General features: G+C 46.8%; 2 protein-coding genes across 5 annotated transcripts; both read right to left on the bottom strand.

Moving 5' to 3' along the window:
* Nucleotides 1–3,142: 3,142 nt before the first annotated feature.
* On the bottom strand, nucleotides 3,143–4,215 carry OR1I1 (olfactory receptor family 1 subfamily I member 1). The gene is given in 7 exon segments (XM_017678988.3): nucleotides 3,143–3,186; nucleotides 3,189–3,240; nucleotides 3,242–3,274; nucleotides 3,276–3,500; nucleotides 3,502–3,642; nucleotides 3,644–4,041; nucleotides 4,044–4,215. Coding segments are annotated over 7 exon segments (1,065 nt in total).
* Nucleotides 4,216–15,858: 11,643 nt separating this feature from the next.
* On the bottom strand, nucleotides 15,859–21,414 carry CASP14 (caspase 14). Of its 4 annotated transcripts, XM_017678992.3 has the most exons (8): nucleotides 21,226–21,389; nucleotides 20,949–21,124; nucleotides 19,570–19,641; nucleotides 19,051–19,200; nucleotides 18,728–18,953; nucleotides 18,473–18,586; nucleotides 18,228–18,331; nucleotides 15,859–17,713 (listed from the first exon to the last, which is right to left on the bottom strand). In XM_017678992.3, the coding sequence occupies exons 3-8, from the start codon at nucleotides 19,594–19,596 to the stop codon at nucleotides 17,609–17,611; spliced, it is 726 nt and encodes a 241-aa protein (XP_017534481.1). In that variant the 5' UTR covers nucleotides 19,597–19,641; nucleotides 20,949–21,124; nucleotides 21,226–21,389; the 3' UTR covers nucleotides 15,859–17,608. The 4 variants fall into 4 exon arrangements, with proteins under 4 accessions (XP_017534481.1, XP_017534482.1, XP_073076346.1 ...); XM_017678993.3 differs by lacking the exon at nucleotides 20,949–21,124 and having other exon boundaries at nucleotides 21,226–21,414; XM_073220245.1 differs by having other exon boundaries at nucleotides 20,949–21,388.
* Nucleotides 21,415–22,300: the final 886 nt, after the last annotated feature.

The raw sequence follows: 22,300 nt of genomic DNA on the forward strand, positions 1-22,300 counted from the left end.
CGAGTTTATGCAGAAGGTTGAACTTTCCTGCTGATTTCCTCTTTGCAGGTGATAGTTGAGATATTTGAGATATTTGGGAACCCCCATTGCCAGGGAGCCGCATTTGACGAGGCAAGAATGTAGGAGGGTTTCTGGAGGGTGGAAAAGGTGTGAACAAATAGCAGTCCCTAAAACCCAAATAGCCAGATTTCATTTCTCCACTATAGTTTACTTTCTTTAGAAAAAGAGAACTATGTGCTATACCTTATCACTACAATTTAGAGAAGTGTGCACAGAAGGTAGATATTAGTCGAGAATCTTTCTGAATCATTTTGATGATGCAAATGCTTTTTCTAATGCAACGGTAAAAAAGAGACTCTTTTGTGACAAGTAAAAAGAGATAAAATTCAGGTTTCAGTGTCTATAAATAAAGGTTTGTGTGCTCTCAGCCCACTGCCATTCCTGGCTGTGTTGTCTATGGTGGCTTCTGCCCTGTAACAGCTGAGCTGAGTCAGTGCACAGAGACTCTGTGACCCATAAAGCTGAGAATATTCACTATCTGGTCCTTTTGAGAAAAAGTTTTCTGATCCGAAATCCATGACATGGCTCATCAGTGGATTCATCCTGATGAGACCCTCTTCATACCCCGCCACACCCTTATCAGGGTGCCCTCTGCCCCGTGGCTCCATCCCGGCGGTGGGCGCTGGCAGCCTCTGCCCTCCTCAGCTTCCTGCATGCCCCTCTCACTCTGGGCTGGGGACACATCAGTCCCTGCGGCTTCTCTGAACAATGCAGGCTCCGTCCCACCACAGGGGCTTTGCACATGCTGTTCCCTCCCAGGGGATGATTATACCTGAGACGGGCGGACCTGGGCCAGTTCGCAGCCCGAATAAAGGTTTCTGAAAAACAGAAGCTTTAAACTCAAATCTATTTTGTGAGTGGCACTATGGCCACCTGGTGGCCATCCCCTCTCACTGTGGCTGCCATTCTTTCAAAGCGTCTGGGAGACTTGGGGCTGTCCTTTCAGGATGGTGCCTGTGGCAGGGAAAAATGCAACAGATTTGGTTCTCCTGTATCTCTGAACTAAAGGCCTATCTGGGTCCCGAATCTCTACAGCCCTCCTCCCATCTCTCCCTGGGCTTCTCACAATTTAAGGCTCATATAAATCCCTTGGATTGTTAAAATGATGATTTAGTGATTTGGTCTCTGAGTCTTCATTTCTAGCAAACTCCCCATGCATGATGTTGATGCTTCTGATTTGTGGACCTACTTGAGTCTCATTCTCGACTGTTCCTATAGAAAAGAGGTTGGCAAACTCTTCTTGTAAAGGGCCAGATAGTAAATATTTTAGACTTTGCACATCATAGAATCATCTTTGTCGAATGCCCTGTATCTTGAAAGCAGTCATAGATGATACATGAACCAATAGGAGTGGCTGTGTTCCCCTAAGCATTTATTTATGGGCGCTCAAAATGAGACTTTTATGTAATTTTGATCTGGCGTGGAAAGTTGTCTTCTTTTAATTTTTCCCAACAGCTTAAAAAATGTAAATGCCATTCTTAGCTCCCACGTAGTACAGAAACAGGCTGGATTTGGCCCAAGGGCCATAGTTTGCAGATCCCTGCTCTAAGCACCAAATTCTAGACAATATTTTGTGTTGTTAAGACCTAGGGCTCTGGGTTGGGTCCTGGGTTTGAACCTCAGGTACCACGTATTAGCAGCTTCCCTTTTCAAGCCTCCGTTCCCTCATCCTGTTCTTTAAAATGTAGTAAGATTATGCATATAAAGGGTTTAGCACCCTGCTGGGCACATAATTAATCTCTGGTGTCACTATCATTATTGTTATCACCTTGAGACCCAGAAAATGAATCCATGCGGTAAAAATTCATTCATCTTTTTTCTCTTAGTTGCAGCCTAGAGTCTTTTAACCAGAACACAAGGTAAGTCCTGCACTTGGGAGGATGTGCCTGGGCGTGGTCTCTGGGTGATGCTGGCCCTCCCTAAACTGACTGCATGAGTTTTCTAGGGACGCCATAACAACGCACCACGAACAGGGCACCTTGCCCAACAGAAATCTATGATCTCACAGATCTGGTGGCCAGAAGTCTAAGATCACGGGGTCACGGGGGTCTTGGTTCCTTTTGGGGGCAGCAGGGGTAGGGGGGATGACCTGTGCCATATGGTTGCTGGCAACTTCTGGCCTCCCTCGGCTGGTAGAAGCATGGCCTGAGCATCTTCACCTTCACCTGGCCTGCTCCCTGTGTGCGTGTCTGTGTGCAAATTCTCCCTTTTTATAAGGACACCAGTCCTATTGAAGGACTCACCTTAAGGGCTTCATTTTAGCTCTGTGAAGACCCCATTTCAGGTAAGGTTATGTTCGGAGGTACTGGGAGTTAGAACTTTAACACATCTTTTTTGGGGGGACACAATTCTATGCCTAACGCTAACTCTCTGTGCATTCCCGGACCACCCCATCCGTTTGTGGCTGATTGCCCCTGTAGCATTGCACCTGTACTGGGTTTGGAGTTGGGTGATGGACGTGGGGGGTAACCCAAGAACTCTGGAGCTAGTCCAGGGTTTGCGTCTTCAGACTGAGGTCTATGTGCTTCCCTGCACTGGTGCTGCCTGCATAGCTCTTTAAAAAGGCAGATACCAGGGTCCTTCTCCAGCCTGCTGAATTACAGTCCTCTCGAGCCATGTGTCATTGCCTCTCTGAGCTTATGTGCAGAAGTGGGGCAAGTGGGAGGCCTGTTGGTGACAAGGACCCCTGTGCAAAGTCCTGACCACAAGAGGTGGCCACGAGCCCTCCTGTGAGACCAAGGCTGATGGGTGCAAAGCAGGCAGGCTAATCTCAGCAGAAGCTTACAGAATTCTTCTGAGTCACTTAGGACACATGGTGGTGTAATTGGCCAGCGCACATTATCTTGATCAATATTAAAAGGAGCATAGCCAGTCTTTCGTTCAACTAGTATTGTCCATGTAGCAATCCTCTAAGACTGACACCCCAGAAAAGGTCAACCTGAGTACTTTGAAGTTCTCCCTGCCTCTCTGTTGTTCAAAGGAAAGACAAATCATGGAAAAATGCGCCCCTCTCCCTTTGGCTTCCTGTAACCCTTCATTCATCTCTGTGATGCATTTACTGCATTGCACTGTAATGAGTTATTTACATGTCTCCGCTCCCCACTAGGCTCAGGACGCCTCAAGGGCAGGGATGGGATGTGGCTCTTTGTCTCTGGCACCCTGCAGTGGTCATGGAGCGTGGGTAGGCGCCTAACCACTGTTCTGCTCTAGGACTGAGGGGAGGCTGCTTTGCAGATGAGCTTCCTCAGGGCTGCCTTCATGTCCTTGTTCCTGAGACTGTAGATAAAGGGGTTCAGCATAGGGATGACCACCCTGCACATCAAGGTGGCCACCTTGTCCTTCTGGGAAGAGGTGGGAGACGCAGGCTGCAAATACGCAGCGAAGATGGTGCCGTAGAACAGAGACACCACAGTGAGGTGCGAACCACAGGTGGAGGAAGCAGGCTTTCCACTTGCCTTGAGCAGAAGGGATCTTAAGGACCACCCAGAAAATGCAAATGTAGGAGAGAAGGATGCAGGAAAAGGGGCTGATGCTCATGATGATGCCGAAAGCAAAGATGAAGAGTCTGTTGGTGTGTGTGTCCCAGCAGGCCTACTTCATTCAGCAGGGGCATGAGGTCACAGAAAAAGTGGGCAATTTGGGGGCTGGCACAGAAGGTCAGTTGAGCCATGAGGCAGGTGTGCACCAGCGACTGGAGGTTGGTGATCAGCCACGGCACCCCCAGCAGCAGCCCACAGGCACAGGAGCTCATGATGACAGAGTAGCGCAAAGGGTGGACGATGGCCACAAACTGCTCAACGGCTATGACGGCCAGGAGGAAGCTGTCCATGGTCCCGAACAGGTGGAAGGCATACATCTGGACAAGGCAGCCTGCAAAGGGGATGGTTCGGTTCTGGGTGTGGAGGTTCACCAGCATCTTGGGGACGGTGGTGGAAGACAAGAAGACATCAACAAGGGACAGGCTGGAGAGGAAGAAGTACAGGGTGTGTGCAGGCGGGGGTCAGAGCTGATGGCCAGGATGATGAGCAGGTTCCCAAACATGGTGACCAGGTACACAGAGAGGAAAACCCCAAAGAACAGGGGCTGATGCTCTGGCTTCTCTGAGAGTCCCAGGAGGAGGAATTTGGAGACTGCTGTTCTGTTTTCTAGTTCCATGGACAGCCTGTGTCTACCATGAAAGGAAAGAAAGGAGGGAGGGAAGCAACATAAAGCTGAGCGTCAGCGATGGAGTTTCAGTCCCAGCTTCCCGTGGAGATCTGCAGGGTCTGTGAAAGTCCATGAATCCTTTCAGGAAATCTCTTTGTGTTATGCTACCTGCAGGGGTTTCTGTTTGCAGTGAAGGGAACCATCCACGCCTGAGATAATCTGTGTCTCAAAGACCAAACTTACTTGTTTTGAGACAAGTTGGTTATTGCTCATAAATGCCTTTGTTTCTCTTCAGGGGAGCAAAGCTTCTTAGAGAACAAGACCGAGCAGAATCAAGTCTACGCTGAAACCACGCACAGGAAAAGGCAGCCTAATCATTCTCTTCTCTTCTCTTCTCTTCTCTTCTCTTCTTCTCTTCTCTTCTCTTCTCTTCTCTTCTCTTCTCTTCTCTCTCTTCTCTTCTCTCTCTTCTCTTCTCTTCCTCTCTCCTTCCTCCCTTACCTCTCCTCCCTCCTCTTCATCAACAAGACAGGATTTTAGCATCAATTTTGGGTTAACAGCTAGAGATATAAAAAAAGGATAATCCTCCTCTGTTTCTGATGAACCCCAAATTTATTAAGGGCACTTTATGACCTGCTATAGGCGATCCCTACAGCAGACACCTCTTTCATTTTTGTGATGGGGATCAGTGCTTGAAAAATCCTGCAAAAAGTTGGGATTGTATTATTTAAATGTGCACAAGCATGCTTTCACATTTTAACTTAAGTATGTAAATCAGTTCACTGGGCTTTGATGAGAAACAAGTCTTTTTGGTGAGCATGAACGTATTAGAGGTGGATTCGTATCAACTTTCTTGCCTAAGCCACACACACAGGCTTCTATCTCTGCTTCAGTTTGCTTTATTAATGTGGACTAAGAAATTAGGGATCCTTGCAAAACAATCTGGATGCAGAATCCTTTCCGTGTTTGCAGTTTTATACCCCAATTGTTTTCCATGATGTTGCATACATCTAATTTGATAGCAACTGTGTGTGTGTGTGTGTGTATTTTAGTGATTTCTTTTTATTGTCTTTCCAAAGCATTCAACGTGAATTGGATTTCTTGAACTTCCCTTCCCTTCCCTTCCCTTCCCTCTCTTGTAGTTCTTTTATTTATACAGCATTTAACTAAATACTGCAATTTCAGCAGCAACTAAAATCAGAACCATCAGATTGGGATTACTTAAAATGACTCAATTCAATTTCATGAGAGCAGAAATGCTTCAGTGAGGTAGTGAACAGCCTTCTGGCCATGGGCATGTAGCATGCTGGCGCTCGGGATATTTTCAGGGGAAAATAGAGACCATGGATGAACCCAGAAAGCTGGTGAAGTAGAGGCTTTAAAGACCTCTCACAGTAAAAAAGAGTAGCTAGAACTTTAGTGCTGACGGCATTCTGAAAGTACATTTTGCCATCAGTGATAGCTTTGCAATACAGGAAATTTTATATGTTCTTAGCTTCTAGACAGAATGTCACTACCACCTGAAACAGTTTTGCACCCTTAGTAAAACACATGATGTTCTATCATTGCTAAACAGCTGTTAAAGTGTTTATTCAAAATAAAAACGTGCAGACACAGCCTGGATTGTTCAAAGCTGGACCATTTCATAAAAATGACAAAGGTGTGCTCAAATCCCTCCTTGATGGAAAGCAATGTATGCGACGTGCTAATTCCTGTAACTAATATGATGACAAGAAAAGTAAGCTTATAAAATAACATTCTGAAATGAACTGATATGAAAATAATGACCCAAGTGATACATATGTGAGTGCAAGATGCAAAGATATGCAAAGACATAGGCATGTTCTGATCACACACCCACTTACCCATTTTAAACTGTTAATGGGTGTGACCCCAGTTCTATTTCCCCTTCTGTTTAGAAAGGAATTTGTAGTTCATTTTCATGTGTAGAGTCAGAGACAACTTTTGAACTCCTCTGTGCTTTAGCCTCAGCAGTCTGGGACTTAGGAAGCCCAAAGCCCAGAGACGGCAGATCCTTATTGCATCCTGTCCATACAAGACCACCAAAGCCTGGTTGCTTCTGCCTCTCCAAGTCTCAGCTTCCCAGCGAATGCATTGAGTCCTCCTTTCCCTGAATGAGCATCAACGAGCATTTATAGACAATGGGTTTGGTGCCCAGGTGCTGCCCATGTCTCTTATGATACATTGATAATTCAGCGGCAAAAAAACAGCATGCCATGAATCATCAAGTCTTGGTAAAACCTCAGTATCGTCTCTTTCCAATAAAGAGAGGATTTTCCTTTGCAAAAGTCATTTCTTACTTGGTTAGATTCCCCATGTCTTATAACCAACGGCCGACAAGAACACATCATTATGGACCTTACAGTGTTGAGGCCTCTTAGGAGCCAGATACATTGAGTGTAGTTTCTCCACCAGCCACTGGAGGGAGACGGTGTTGACCCCCATCTGAGAGAGAAGGAGGTGGGGGGCTGAGAGGTGCCAGAGCATTCAGCTTGCAAGGGTTTGATCTTTCATTTGAACCTAGGTTTGTTTTTATTCTCTGACACTCCACTGCCTCTCTGAGTGCGCGTTGGCAGCGGAGGCGTTTGAAAGCTCAGCTCTGTGCTGTTAGCACATGGTAGAGAAAACTGTTCAATTACAGGCATCTTCCATTTGCATCCCCCTGCCTGCCAGGGAACACTGATGTCTGGAAAGATTTAAGATTTGCCTAGGTGGGATCAGGATGCAGATGGGAGAATTTGGTGGATAAATAGGTCCCCACAAGAAAGTTTACAGGTGACCCCAAGATGCTGCAAAAACAAGAGGGTCATGGACAGTTGACCTTTGAACAACACGGCTTTGAAAGGCGTGGGTCCGCTTATATGTGAATCTTTTTCAGTAAATATATTGGAAATTATTTTTTTTTTGGAGATTTGCGACAATTTGGAAAACGATTTTTTTCCTCTAGCTTACTTTATTGTAAGAATACAGTATAGAGTACATAGAACGTGCAAAATACGTGTTCCTTGACTGTTTATGTTATTCCGGCCAACAGTAGGCTATTAGTAGTTACGTTTTTTGGAGGGAGTCAAAAGTTATATGTGGATTTTCGACTGCAGAGGAAGGTCAGCACCCCAAGCCCCCAGGTTTTTCAATTGTCAACTGTACTCACCGGCTCTGAGGGGCAGGACCCTTAGAGGTAGAAGACCAGTCAAAGGGGGTCTTTTGGGAAACTGAACAGCAGAATCTTCTTGTTAACTTCATGAGATCTCCAGCAAAGCCTTCTATTACTTTTCCCAGGTATTCTAGAGTTGGGCTTGAGGTTTTTGTAAGGTGATGGGTCAGGTTTCGCTGCGTTGTTTGTGCTGCTGTGAGTCCCTTCCTGGCCACACATTCGCAACAGTCTCTGTTGTTGACCTGAGGTCCTTGGTTGTGCTAGAGCAATGGTTCTGAACCTTGAGCATGCACCAGTGTTTCCTAGAGACTGGTTAAAACAGATAGGATCTGGGTGGGGCTTGTCAAGAATCAGCACTTCTAGAAAATTCCCAAGGGATGTTGACGCTTCTGGCCTGGGCACCACATATTGGAGAACTGCCATATTGGAGAAAGCCGTTTTTCAATGTTTCTCCTATTTGGGCAAGTGTCCCCCAACCACAGCCCCTAGATGCTTTTCCTCCCCATGACCTGCTACAGAGTGTCTGCCCTCTGTGTCTTTTGTCCACTCAGGGGGTGTAGAATTGGCCTCAGTTACTTTTTTTTCTCTCTCTGCACATCCAGGAGGGAAAGAGTCCACTTTCTGGTCCCATCCAGCTCACGTCCCTTCTCCATCCCTCACTGACTTACCAACATTGGTATAACCAGGAGGGTGGACTTGGCAAACCTCCTTCTCCACTGGCTTTCAGGGGACCCTGAGGCCAGCACTAAGTCCCAGGAAAGGCATGGGGAGACCGCTCAGCGTGATTGCTGGTGTGGGTCTGATGCCTGTGGCCCGGAAGAACTCCTATGTTTGCCCCGCTGCTGTAGGCGAGCAGGGGGCCAGGGACAAAGACAAAGAAGGATATTTATAGCTTGGGGCTCTTAGGGACTCCAGCCCCCCATGGCTCCTTATTAAAGAGGAAGATGCTAATTGTTTTGTTTCTATTACTGCCACTTGTGGTCTATTCTCTGGGGGTATGTGCGCATCCAGAGCAATGTTTGTACATGTGCACAAGGAGGCAGAGACCAGGATACCGGTCATGGTATCAAAAGTGTGTGGACTCGTACTTTGAGATGACTTAGGTGGTTCATACGTAAACATGTAGAATTTAAATTGTATATACATATTTTTTATTGAGATAGAATTGACATATAACATTGTGTTGATATGATACATTAATGTATTGATCTATGATTTCCACCGTAGTGTTAGCTAACACATCTATCACATTAACTTATTATTATTTCTTTTTTGTGGTGAGAACACTGAAGATCTGGTCTCTTAGCAACTTTGAAATAGATAATAATTGTTGGCTGTAATAACTACACTGCACATTAGGTCTCCAGGATTTATTCGTCTTCTACTTACAAATTTGTAGCCTTTGAAACATCTCCCCATTTCCTCCACCCGCAAGCCCTGGGAAGCACAGTCTACTCTCTGTTTCTACAAGTTCAGCTCTGTAAGATGCCACGTATAAGTGAAAGCTACTGTATTTGTCTTTCTCTGTCTGGCTTATCTCATTGAACATTATGTCCTCAAGGTCCATCCACGTTGTCCCGAATGGCAGGATTTCCTTCTTTCTCATGGCTAGATAATATTTTTGTGCTTATCTCCTATTTATGAAAACAGATACTGACTCACCATGAGAGCTAACCATTTCCTTTCTTAAATAACAAATTCCCTGATACATAATTCACATGCCAGAAATGCATCCTTGGAAAGTACAGGATTAAATCAGTAGTCTTTGGTGTAGCCAAAAAGTTGTGCAGCCTTCACTGCTATTCAATTCCAGAGCTTGTCCATCACTCCAAAACATAATGCTGTCCCCCATTTCTCCCTCCCGGTGACCCTGGCCACCACTCCTCTGCTTTCTGTATCTATGTTTTGTCTTTTCTGAACATGTCACGCACATGGAACCGTACACTATGTGGGCACATGGAACCGTACACTATGTGGGCACATGGAATTGTACACTATGTGGCTTTTTCCATTTAGCAAACACTTCCAAGGTTCATCCATGCTACAGCCCGCATTAGCCCTTTCTTCCTTTCTAATGGCATTATTGCATTGTGTGGATAACCATTGAATTTTAAATAAAAAATAGAGTTGTCCTAAAGAAAAATGTCAATAAAGTAGTAATACAGGGATATGTAGATTCAGGAGGAGGATAGCATGCAAAAAAATCAAGGTTTGGGAAACTGTAATAGAGAAACCCCATTTGGATATATGCACAATGAGCACAAACAACCAGGGGTGCGTTGTGGGATTCATATATTATTTAGTATTTTAAAATCATGTGTACAATCTCATATAATAAAGTTCTTTTCCTGGCAGCTTATTCAGAACCTCCAGACCTCCGATGACAAAAACAGAACAGTCAGACCTCCCTTACATTTTTCTATTGTAGATGAATATCCTTAAGGGACCGTCCGCCCCAGGGGACTGGAGGCTGCCTGGGAACTGAACTCACATTTGGAAAGTGATTGTGTGCTAAGCCCCCATTCGAACCTCTGCATAGATGTTAAAATTTACTTGTTCAATAAGTATGGGGAGTGCTTTTTCAGTATTACTCTTGTGCTGTGATGCCTTGAATCCCCTGGCTGGCCTTTCAGATCCTCAACATTCCATTGCGTTCCCTCCAGATCTGCGGGTCAAAAGCAGGGGGGAGTCGACAGTGGGTCTTCTCAGTGTGCAAGCACTCTTTAATTCTGTGGTTTGGATGGGAGAATCATTCATTCAGTCTTCCCACCACTGGTTTCAACCTATTCTACAGAATGATTAGTGGGAAAATGTGGGAGGTGGCCAGGAAATTCTTAATATCTGTTCTCTAGTCTCTCCCAACCCTCCCCTCACCAACAAGCTATCCAAAGGAATACATAGGTTGCCTTGAAGAGTTAAACCTGCCCAGGATGGTGTATAGTGGTTGAATGGTAATTCATCTTGACACAACAGCATTCTAACCCCAAGAACCAGGGGGCAACATCTAAATTCTTCACTGGTTGAGTATAATGTCAAAATTTAACATGATGTCCCTTACATGTGGAATCCAAAAGCAAAAACCAAAACCACCCCCACCCCACCCCCCAAAAAAACACCAAAATGTGAAAGTCATAGAAAAAGCAATTGGATTGGTGATTACCAGAGGTTACACAAAGGCAGGAGGAATTGGAGGAGGTTGTCCAAAGGTATAAACTTCCAGTTATAAGATAAATAAGTACTAGGGATGTAATGTACATGATGACTCTAGTTAACATTGCTGTATGTATACTTGACAGTTGTTAACTGTCATTTTTTTTCTTTTTCTTTTGGCATCTATGTGAGATGATGGATATTAACTAAAGTTATTGCAGTACTTTCACAATGTAAGTCAAATCATTATGCTGTACGCCTTAAACTTATCCAGTGCTGTACATTAATTATATCCCCAATAAAACTGGAAAGAATGTTAAAATGAAAAAAAATTGTTTGTACAAATATTGAGGAAAAAATGTGTCACGTGCCCATTTTGCAGCATGCCTCAGAAATTATGTGTATTTAAGTAGCAACAGATTAAAATTGAGGAATGCATTTACATAGAATACTGCCCACTTCTCCTACTTCATAATCAGTGAGGCTTACATCCTGTACAATCAGGGTTGACTCAGGGAAACAACTACCGAAGTTATTCTGATTTGTTTTGAATAAAGGATTTTGGAATATTTTAAGATTTTACAGAAAACAGGCAAAAATAATGCAGAGAGTTCCTGTTCTGTTTCTTTAATATTAACATCTCATGTAACCAGGATAATTTGTGAAAACTAACAGTGACACAGGAATACTAACTAAACTTCATTTGGAGTTCATCAATTAACCCACAAATGTCCTTTTTCCATTCTAGAATCCAGTGCAGGATATCACACTGCATTTAGTAATCTTGTTACCTTGTCTCTGATTAATGACAATTTCTCTGTCTTGTCTTATTCTTCATGACCTTGACAGTTTTGAAGAGAAGTGGTGAGGTATTTTGTAGAACGTCCCTAAACTTAGGTTTGTCTGATGTTTTCTCATTGTTAGAAATGGGATTATGGAATTTTGGGAAGAAAACAGCCCATTGATTTGCTTTTCAAAGATGAAATTCTAGATCTCATTTAAATTTCTACCAGTTTGTACAATATTGGTTTCTTTCTGTCCCAAGCTCCAATCCAGGGTTCCACATTGCATTTAACTGTCGCATGTTTAGTATCCTTTAATTTGTGAGTTTCTCGGGTTTTGCTTCTTTTTTCATGACCATGACAGTTTCGAGGAGGACTGGCCATGCAGCCTTTAGAATGTCAACCCAGCCGGGCTTGTCTGATAGTCTTCTCACAATTACATGGGGTTACGGTTAGGGCTTTTGGAAAGAATAGCCCAGAGGTGAAGTACTCCTTTTATCACGTCACGTCTGAGGGCACGTGAACCACAGAGCATCCCTAGTGATGTCCAGCTCCTCCACCTGGTTAAGGTAGTTGATTGACTTCAGTGCAAAGCCCCCAGGGTATTTTTTAAAACAGCTTTTTGCAAGTCACATGCCACGCAACTCACTCGAGTCAGACAGATAAAGACTGATACCATATGCTTTTGCTAATATGTGGAATATAAAACACAGAAGAAATGAGCAAGCAAAACAGAAATAGAATCTTAAATACAGAGACAGGGTTGGTGGTTACTATAGGGGAGGGAGTACGTGAAGGGGATAAAGAGGTGCAAACTTCAAATCAGAACACTTATTAGTTGTGGGGATGAAAGAGCAGCATAGGGAAGATAGCCAACAATATTTTCATTTCTTTGTATGTGAGCACTTCACCGTGTACCTAATTGTCAAAATATACACCTGAAACCAATATAATATTGTATATCAACTATATTTCAATTTAAAAAACTTAAAAAGTGTGTGATTCATTGTTTTTTTTTTTGGTATAGTACATTACTAATTTTTAAAAATTGTAAAATATGCATAAATAAAATTTGCCATTTTGACCATTTTTAAGCTTATGATCCAGTGGAATGATGATATTTTGCAACCAAACCAACATCGCTATTTATCCCCAGACAGAAACTCTGTGATCATGACTGTGGAGAAGGCAGAAACAAGAAACCTGTGATATTTTGAGTTTGATCCTTAGAGGACTTGCAGGCCCGGAGAGGAGCCGGAAAACATCTTGCTCAGACCCTGAGAGCGTCTGCAGGGCTCAGGGCCACTGACCAAGGGACGGAAATGCTTGTGCCTGCCCAGGTCCTTGGGAGCATCAGCTTGGCTAAAGACTGATTGCTATAAAACCCTAAAACTTTTTCCTTTCGGCGCTGTAGTCTCCCTGACTCAGCCCTTCACTCCCTCTGTGGTGAAGCCTTCTATGAAATCTTTCTGTCACGGGTCTTGACTCCTGCATTCCCTTGGATTTCTCGACCTAACAGTGATTACAGAGTATTGCGGATGTCCTCGTCCTCCCTGCCTCCAGCCCCCATTAACCTCTGATCGACTTTCTGTGTCTATGAATTTGCTTATTCTGGATACCTCCTATTTGTCCTTTGATGTCTGGCTCATTTCACTGAGCATAATGCTTGCAAGGTTCATCCATGGTGGAGAAGCACTCAAGGTATCGTATCAGAGAGAACTGAATATGGGAATTGATTAAACAAGTCGTGGAGAATGAAAAGCAAGATGGCAATAGTCAGGGCAAAACAGAGGTAGTTCCTGTGGGAATCAGCTGGCCAAACTAGGTCTTGGGAACAAAATGAATATTTGAGGTTATCAGATTCCAGAAGCTTCCAGGAGGGTACCACATGGGTCTGGTGCCCATACCTTTGAGGAAAGGCTGCTGATGTATTTGAGGGGGCAGGGTGAGGGTGGTTATACATGGGTGGAAACTGGGGTGATCATGTATAGCTGGCCCCCAAAAGGAGGGAGATTCAAATTACACACCCCCTTCTCCTCCTGTCTCTCTCTTGTGTCTCATATTGTCAGAACCCAACAGGAAACCTGGGCTTAAGGAGCCAGACTTGAGGCCATGGGTGTGGACCATGGGCAAGGAAAGACAACAGGAGGGTGATTGTTTAATTAATTGGCTGAGATGAGGGTGACCTCATTTTCCATAACTGATCATCTGTAAGAACAACTTCAAAAACAACTGACATATTTTATCCCCCAAATAACCCAAGCGATCAGAATGAAGATGAACCAGTTTGTGTTCCAAGTTCTTACAGTTAGATGTCTCATCACTTTTCTTGTGTCTTACGCTGAACTGGGGGCTTTTGAAATGGCTGAAGTCATTAATTCCTTATGTCTCCCTTATAAGTGAATTCATTGTTTAGAATTTTAAAAATATTAAAATTTTTTCCCTCCTTTATTGAGGCATCATTGACATATTACCTTGGGTTAGTTTAAGGTATATAATGTGATGATTTGAAACACATATGTATTGTGAAATGACTGGATAAACTTTCCACATGGTTCAACGTAAGCTACTCATAGTTACAGAAAGTGGATTTGTTTTTATCTTCTGGATCCTGTCAGTTGCCTATTTGGCTGCTGGGAACCTCAGAACATCTTTCATTATCATGTGTGCTTTTAACCTGGTTCCCCTACATAGGCCTTCAACCCTGTGTATCAGTCAGCACAGGTTGTGTTATGCGACAGTGACAAATTATCCCCAAACTCACTGGCTTATGACAACAGTGGTCTAGTATTGGAGGAGGGAAGCTAGATTTTAAGTGAGTAATAGCATAACCGAAGACATAATTTTAAAGTGTGACTTGTGGTTTGAAGAAAAAGTCTACACAGAATTGTAAATGTTGATCTTCTCAGGGGTTATGGCAAAGAGACATCCATGAAGAAATGATACTTGAGATTAATACGAAGGATAAAGAGGTGGCTGGGAGTAGTAATGTAGGCAGAGGGTCCTAAGCTGAAAAAAAAGCTTATTTGGGGGAAAAAAAGGGCAGAGACTGGGGCAGAAAGAGACAAGGGGATAGGGACAGAGAAGAGAACTTGGGACCTAGAAGTCAAATTAGATTTTCCTTACCCACAGAGCACGATCACCGAAAGATATTGAAAAGATGCGTGGCAGGTCAGATTTTCATTTTAGAACAACCATTCTAGCTGCTGCTGGAGAATGGCTGGAGAGCAGATGATGGACAGATGTGGGTTTGCTGTGGAGCTGACACAGCATAAGCTGGAGGGACCTCTGTTTTGTGGGGCCCTCCACGGCCTGGGAATGCGTGCATGTGGTTATGCTGATTCTGTGTGGGTGTTTTGAATTTCTCCTCAGAGGCCCTCCTCTTGAATCAATCATATGAGCCCTGCATAATCTGGATCTGCCCCTGATACTTTATCATACATTTTCAGGATAACCTTTGAAATCCTTACTGAATACTTGTGGGGGGGCGCGGAGTTCTTCTCAAGGGTCTTGAAGGACGAAGCTGCAGATTCTGCCTGTTGATCAAGTATGGTTCTTGCCAATTAGCAGCTCTGGCTGATGTCAGCAGAATGGGGACGTGTCGGAAGGACATTAGGGTGCAGGTGGACACACTCCTCTAAAAGCCCAGATAATAAGTATTTTCAGCTCTGCAGGCCATATGCTGTCTGTTGCAACCACTCAAGTCTCCCATTGCAGAGTAAAAGGAGCCATTGACAATGTGTAAATGGGTGAGTATGACTGTGTCTAAATAAAGCTTTATTTATTAAAACAGGCTGCATGCTGAGTTTGGTGAGCAGGCCATAGCTTGCTGACTTTTCAGAGACCGTGAAATCCTTGGGGGTTTGGACCACAGGTTTGCACATGGGTGGGTATATAGGACTCAGTATATGCATCACCCAGATCTGCTGGGCCCGGCGTGCCCATCCCTGCCTCCAACACTTGTTCTCCATTCCCATGGATAAAGCCCTGACTCCCACAATGGCTACAGCTGCCCCATAGAATGAGGGACCCTGGGTTTACTACATAGGAACTTGGTGACCTTGGACAAGTCACTCCCTAATGAAGGGGTTCAACTGGATCAGGAAGGACATGCCCATGCTTCCTGAGGTGCTGAGTAAAGTAAGACTTTGGGGTGACACCCGAGTTCAGTAGGAAAGAAGGTGTGATTGATTAGTCACAACTGCCAAGGGCATCTAGCTAGAGTGAGATAGCACACTTGCTCAGTATTCGTGATCCTGTAACTAGCTGATCTCCAATGTCCTAAATGGTTCTGAAAAGCTGCATTTCTGTGTCTGGATACTTTCTTAGAAACATTCTGGAGATGGAAGATCATGTAAATATAGCCACTTGGCATAGTTACAAATTACCAACACACCTGCTTTTATGAAAAAGATGGGAGGAGGCTCCTGATTCTATGTTAGACACACCTGGGAGGCAGCTGGCCATTGGGAAAGAGAAACCAAGCCCATAACACCTTTCACATAGGCCTCACAGCTTTAAGCACAGAGTGAAGATTGCAGCACATTCTTTTAAGGTTTGACAACTGTTTATTGAACACCCATTAGCTAATCAAAGACTTGTTCCCCGTCTTCAAGAAACTGTGATCCTTGGTGTCTCATCCTGGGTGCGATAGAGCAGCATCAACTGGAAAGAACTGGGTAAATGGGGGGGGGGGCAACGGCTCAGGAAGCGTGGCTGCGTAAGAGGACAGTGGCTTTGCTGGAAGGGTGAGTTAATGGCTGGGGAGGTGGGAGATGAGTTCACTGATTGCTGGTAGGAAGTGGAACGGTAAGGGTGTGAGAGGTTGGCTTTGGTCTTTCAATAATGGGGCACTGTTTTGTCTTCCTGAGGTTTCCAAGACCAAGAACTGTAGGTGGTACAGAGGACGGACAAAGGGTGAGGTGAGCAGGCCGAGAGGCAAGGAAGCAAGCGGGTGCCAAGAGGCAGACATGAGGGGTTGAACCTCAAGTACGACAGGTAAGGGGAGAAAAGACAGGTAGGAGAACCTGTTTCAGACTCAGGTGGAGCTGCACATGGTGGCCCATGAAGGATGCACGTAGAGGGGAGTCAGAATTCCACACCTGGGCTCTGAGGCTGAGGGTGTGGGGAACACTGGGAGCAGGGGCTGGGGAGAAAATGCTCATCTTTAGCCATGAATTTTCAATGATGGTGGGTATGCCCATGGGTTATTTCAGGGGGAACGGTCAGGGCTGGAGATGGGGAGACATGCATCACCCACCTGGAAGGCAGTGCCTCTGCTCCCGGTTCTAGCCAAGCACCGGAATCCCATGGAGGTAACCTTGACTCCTGGTTATCAAGGATTTTTAGAAGTCTTCCCAGGACCTCCTACCTCCAGGCAGGGAGAACATTTTTTTATGCATTTCGTCTAACTAGAAAAGTTTTCTGATGGTTCAAGGCCTAACAGGCAGGCAATGGCAAGCGGGGTAGGCTGGAAGCCAGACCTTGGCCCTCACACTGATTTACTGTGTGGCATTTGACGAGCCATTTAACCTCTCTGGGCTTCTATCATGCTGTCTGAAAAATAACAGAGTGACCCCAGGGGATTTGTCATAGCTCCAAGACAGTCTGATTCAGAGCGATTGAAATTTGAAGCCATGAAATGGATGAATAGATGGATTTTCTTGGAAAGGTCAGAGTTCAGGGCTTGTGGTGGTGGTGGGGGGCATTCGTTAGGAGGGACAGATTGCAGAAAAGGAGGAAGTAGCTCTATTAGCCAGAGGGAGCCCATGAGTTAGGAAGAAAATGGTGTCAAGGCACAAGCTTGCTAAGCCAAGGAAAAGGAGGGAGACGAGAGGAAATCTCTAGGAGATGGAACGGGTGAGGTTCTCAGGAGGAGGTTTTTGACTCCATGTGAGATTCGGAGCCAGGAAAGGTGTGATCAGGACGGGGCAGTGGTGGGTTGGCATCGGCTGGTCAGTGGGAATCTCGAGCTTTGTCCAGGTGCATTTGTGCGGGTGTGATTCGTGGGACAAAGAAGCCCTTCGGTTTCAGCCGAGACCAGGAGCAGAAGCCCGGGTAGGGGAACGTGTCCGCAGGTCACATTCACAGAGGCAGAGATGCCAGCCTGTTCTTAATGGTACCGCTGTGCCCCACGCTCAGTGTCAGCTGTCTTGCTCTAAGGACACGGGTGGATTGGAGGAGGACCAGCAGAAGGGGTATGATAAAGGAGGGGCTGGGTGCCATTTGACCTTGGGAAGAGAAGATTTTGGGGAGCGGGGAGAGCTCCCTCTACATATCTGTGAGGCATCTGCTTCTACTGCAGATAGAGCTGTTTCCGCAGGGTGCTTTCGATTTCGGGGTTCACCTTCCTTGCTTTTCCTTCCTGAATCACCTCAGCCTCCGCCATCAACCGGGTCACCTGCAGCAAGAGGTGCGGTCAGCCTGGGCCTAGGCCCCTGGGGGAGCCGGCCCGATGGGTTTATGGGGGGAGGATTAGGGAAAGGGGCAGGTGGTTCTTCGGGTCCTAAAATGGGGGCCGTTATTGTCTTACCTGACGTAATTTCTGTGGAACCACTGGTTGGACATTCTTGTTATTTTATTTTATTTTCTAATCCACCATAAAAGCACATCACCATTAGAAATAGTGCCTACATTGGTTAAAACCTGATGGTTTTGTTTGCAGAAACGTATCTGTATTTCTTCTAAATTATCTCACCTATTGCGGGCTTTGAAAATCTCTGCGTCCCGTAAAGTCTTTGCTTGGGGGATGGGCATTCTAGTGTCTGTGTTCAGACCCAGGCTGGATTTGGGGCTGGCGGGCAGGGCAGGGAGGCGAGAAATGGGGGGAAATGCAGAAAGGTTTGGGAGAGCCTCAGCCTACTCTGCTTGCTTCCTGCTCGGGTGGGGGGTCCGGGTAACCTGTCCCAGCTCACCTCCGTCAGAAGCTCCAGGATGGATCCCTTCTTCTCTGTGAGCACTTTAACCAGGGTCTGGATGAAGCAGGAGCCCTTCTCCTCACTCCTGTAGGCGAGGTACCCTGGGGATCCCAAGGGCGTGAGCTCAGGGGCGCTCCAGCGGGGGTGGGGCTCTGGGGGTGCGAGACCCCAGCGGAGGACGGGCCCGAGCAGCGTCCCCGGCCGGGCATCGTGGGCACAGCAGAGGAGCAGGGAGCTCGTACCTTCAACGGTGGAGTAGACGTGGAGGGTGTCCGTGTACGTGGGGATGGTTTGGGTTTTGTCTTTAATCATCGCAATACTGTCTCCACCTACGACCTCACCGGAGTCCTTTCTTTCTGAAACACCAAGAAGAGGAAAAGAGAGTCAGAGAGGAGGTTGGGGAAAGGAGGAGGTCCTGCACCGCGAGGCCCGGCTGGAGCCCTGCGCCGGAGGTGGGCCCGGTGAGGGGCACAGGCTCCTCTTAGCTCTGTCCCCACCTCCTCGACAGGCCTGCACGATGTACACCTTAGGCTTTGCCCTCAGGGCCCGGCAGTTCTTGTTGTTCAGAACATTGAAGAGGTTCTCCAGCTTCACCATCTTCCCATCCTCCCCCTTGAGGAGCCCTTCTTGGCCGTGCGCCATGAGCACCACGAAGGCGCAGCTGATGAAGTCCTCCCGGGCATCCATGTCCCGCTGGAATTTATCCAGTTCTTCCTGGAATTGCTGCAGCAAGGGGAACAGCGAGTCTCAGGAGGGGTCCTAGCGTCCAGGTGGTGGCCCAGCCCCCTCCCACGCTGGCCTGAGGCCGGCAGCACCGTACCTCGGCGGTGGGATCTTTCTTGACGGTGCTTTCAAATTTCAGCTGATGGAACATCCGTTTCAGGGCTGCCAGGTCTTCCTCTGAACCTTCCCGGGCTTTGGTAACACACAGTGTCAGGGCCAGACGGGCGCCTGACATGTCATACCTCTCCTGGGCCAAGACATGACAAAAAATCATCAGAGGCCAAGGAGAAGCAGGAGATACAGTGAGGGTTGCCAGGTCAAATGCAGGATGCTCAGTTACAATCAAATTTCAGATGGAAAAAAATACATATTTTTAGTATAAGTGTGTGCCAGATGTTGCATGGGGTGTACTTACGCTAAAGAGGTTGTTGTTGACGTGAATTCAGATTTGACTGCGCATCCTTTGTTTTTTGTTTGCTGAAGTTGGCTACGCAGCCTGGGGTCTGGCTCTGTTGGTCCTTTATTCCCCCTCCACTGTCTCTGAAACACGGAAGCCCTCCCTCCCCCTGACCCCAGACGCCCCCAGCACTCCCGCTCCGATCTGCACTCAGCCCACCTCCTTTAAAGGCTGAGGATTGCTCATGTTTCTTCTGGTCCTGAGTTCAGCTCTCAGCACTCTCAGTCGATCCTGGGGAGGTCAAGAGAAGGTAAGTTGAAGCTCTCTGGAGGAAGGCAGAGGGGCTCGGGGGACAGGCTAGTTCGAATGTCTGAATTTTTGAGACTGAATAGGGACCCAGTAGTGGGGACTAGGTTCATGCTCAGACCTGAGCAAGATAAGACAGTCCACGAAGGGTGTCCCCTGTCATGCGACTCCTGCGGTGTTGACCATGCCAGGGTGTCCTCAGAACTCCTGCTAGGCCCCACCCTACAATGCCATCCATCTAGAACCTTCCTGATCCCTCCCTGGGGACACTCGTCAACCAGCCTGTGACAGACTGGACTTCCCCTTGGAGGCTCTGGACTGATGAGGGAGCACCTGGCCCCATGTACTCCTTTCTGCTCCCCAGAAGCTGACTGGCTGGGGAGGCACCATCAAGGATGTGCTTGGGGTTGGGTTTAAAATGAGAAAGTCATCAAGGTAAGGAATGCTGCTTTGGAACTATCCCAGTGGGTCTCTAACCGGGGCAGATCCAAGCACCTGCCTCCCTCTGCCTAGAGCCCAAACATCCATCCACGTTCTTTCTTCTTATCTGTATTCTGTTCTGCTCTCCAGCTGAACACAATGACTTTCTGTCACACCCTTGGAGTTGTTCCGTCTCCTCACTATCTCACTATTTCCTACATTTCCTCTGCAGCTTGGAATGCTTCTTTCCCCACTCATCCACTTTATCCATCCATCCATCCATCATCCATCCATCCGTCCACCCATCCACTTATCCATCCAACCACCAGTGGGTAGGTAGATAAATCTATCCAGAAAACATTTTCAGGGTGCTTATTGTGTACTGGCACTGGGAATACACTACATCAGACATTCTCTGTGCATGAGGATGTAGCTCTAGTCTATGACAGAAATGAACACCAAATCTCTCTGTATCTGTTACACACACACACGTGCACGTGCGCGAGCGTGCACATGCACACACGCACGCACTGGAGCCTGTGCTGTGAGGCAAGAAGAAACCATCACTGTGAGAGAAAGTGGAGGAAGCATGAGCCCTGGAGCCAGATAAGACAGAATCAAGTCCTGCCTCTGCCCCTTCCCGACGGTGTGACCCCGAGCACCTCACTCCTCTCTGAGGCTCTGTATTCCCCTCTAATAAGGACCTTGCAAGAGCTCTGGATGCTTTAAGCAATGGTACGCTTTATGATGACCCCTGTAACCCACTGGAAGCCGCCGCTACCTTCTCCAGACTCCCAACAGCTCTGCCTGTTACTACCTGTGTCACAGCGGTTTTTTCTATTCTTATTCTAGCGGCTGAACTGGCAACTCACTTTTTAGGGCTGGAAGCCTGGTTCCTTGGTCTCTTGTCTCCAGCAGGGTCACCAGTATGGGAATGGGCACAGAGGTGGCGCCAGGGAGAATTTGTTGAGTCAATAAATGATAAACAAATGAACGTATGAAAGGCAGGATGGATGGGTGGATGGAAGTTTCTTCGGTTCTTTCCAAACTGGCCAGAACATTTATTCACGCGGCGGGAGGGAGACAATGAGAATGACAGGGTGAGTGAGAGGGAGAGAGGAGAGGCCGCACATCTCCCAAATCACTTACTGCCTCCAGATGCTGCTGCTCCTTAAAGCGGGGCCAGGGCTTGCCACCCTTCGAGCTGCCGGCAGGGCTGGGCACCGGGGAGGACTCAGGCCCAGCTGCTGCCCTGGGAGACGCGCCGACAGCGCGGGACCTTCCCGAGTCCCTCCCGAGAGGCCTGTCGGTGAACTGGGCGGCACAGGCCCTTTATTGCCAGCGAGTTTGCTGTCACTAAGGAAACCTCGTGACAGAAGGGACACACCCTTGGCACGGCCTTGGTGAGAAAATGGAGCCGAGCGCCGGTGGGATGAATCATGGCACAGCTCAGCCAACACCCCCCAGCTGAGGCTGCGGCAGAGCCCTCAGCTCTGCCGGGGCTGTCAGGCCAGCCCAGCCTCCAAGCGCCAGGTCCAGCTTACCTGGCTCTCACCTGTCCGTTCTTATGCCCACTTCCACCCCTTCTGCATCCAGCTGTGCAGATACTACCAGCCTCACATGTCTACTATCTCATCGCGTGGTTGGCGGCCCCACAAGATCGGCATCGTTACTTCCACTTTGCGGATGAGGAAACGAGGGCCTCCTGGAGGCGGCTGACCAGGTCGTCATGACCAGTCACTGGCATTCGTCCGGCCCGGCTGCCTCAACTGTTGGTTCATAGCTGACTCAGCTCCTGTCTTCTCTTCCTCACGGCCTTTCGCCTCTATTCTTTTTTCAGCCTTTGTTTCATTCTGCTTTGCTTCCCTTTACGTTATATTATTTTATGCGAACAGCTTTAAGGAGCTATCATTAACATACCATGCAATTTCCCCATGTAAAGTGCACAAGCCAGTGGTTTGTATTACATTCACAGAGCTGTGCAGCCATCACCACCGTCAGTTTTAGAACGTTTTCATCATCTCAAAAAGAAACCCCGTGCCCTTTAGTCATTACCCCTGACCCCGACTCCCCCATACCTGGCGGCCTTAGGTAACTGCTAATCTACTCTCTGCATCTATAGATTGCCCTGCTCTGGACAGTTCACATGGATGGAATAATGTCATATGTGGTCTTTTGTGTTTGACTTCTTTCACTTAGCATATTTTTAAGGTTTACCCAATCT

This window comes from Manis javanica, chromosome 13 (assembly GCF_040802235.1).
Source record: "Manis javanica isolate MJ-LG chromosome 13, MJ_LKY, whole genome shotgun sequence".
Taxonomy (NCBI): domain Eukaryota; kingdom Metazoa; phylum Chordata; class Mammalia; order Pholidota; family Manidae; genus Manis; species Manis javanica.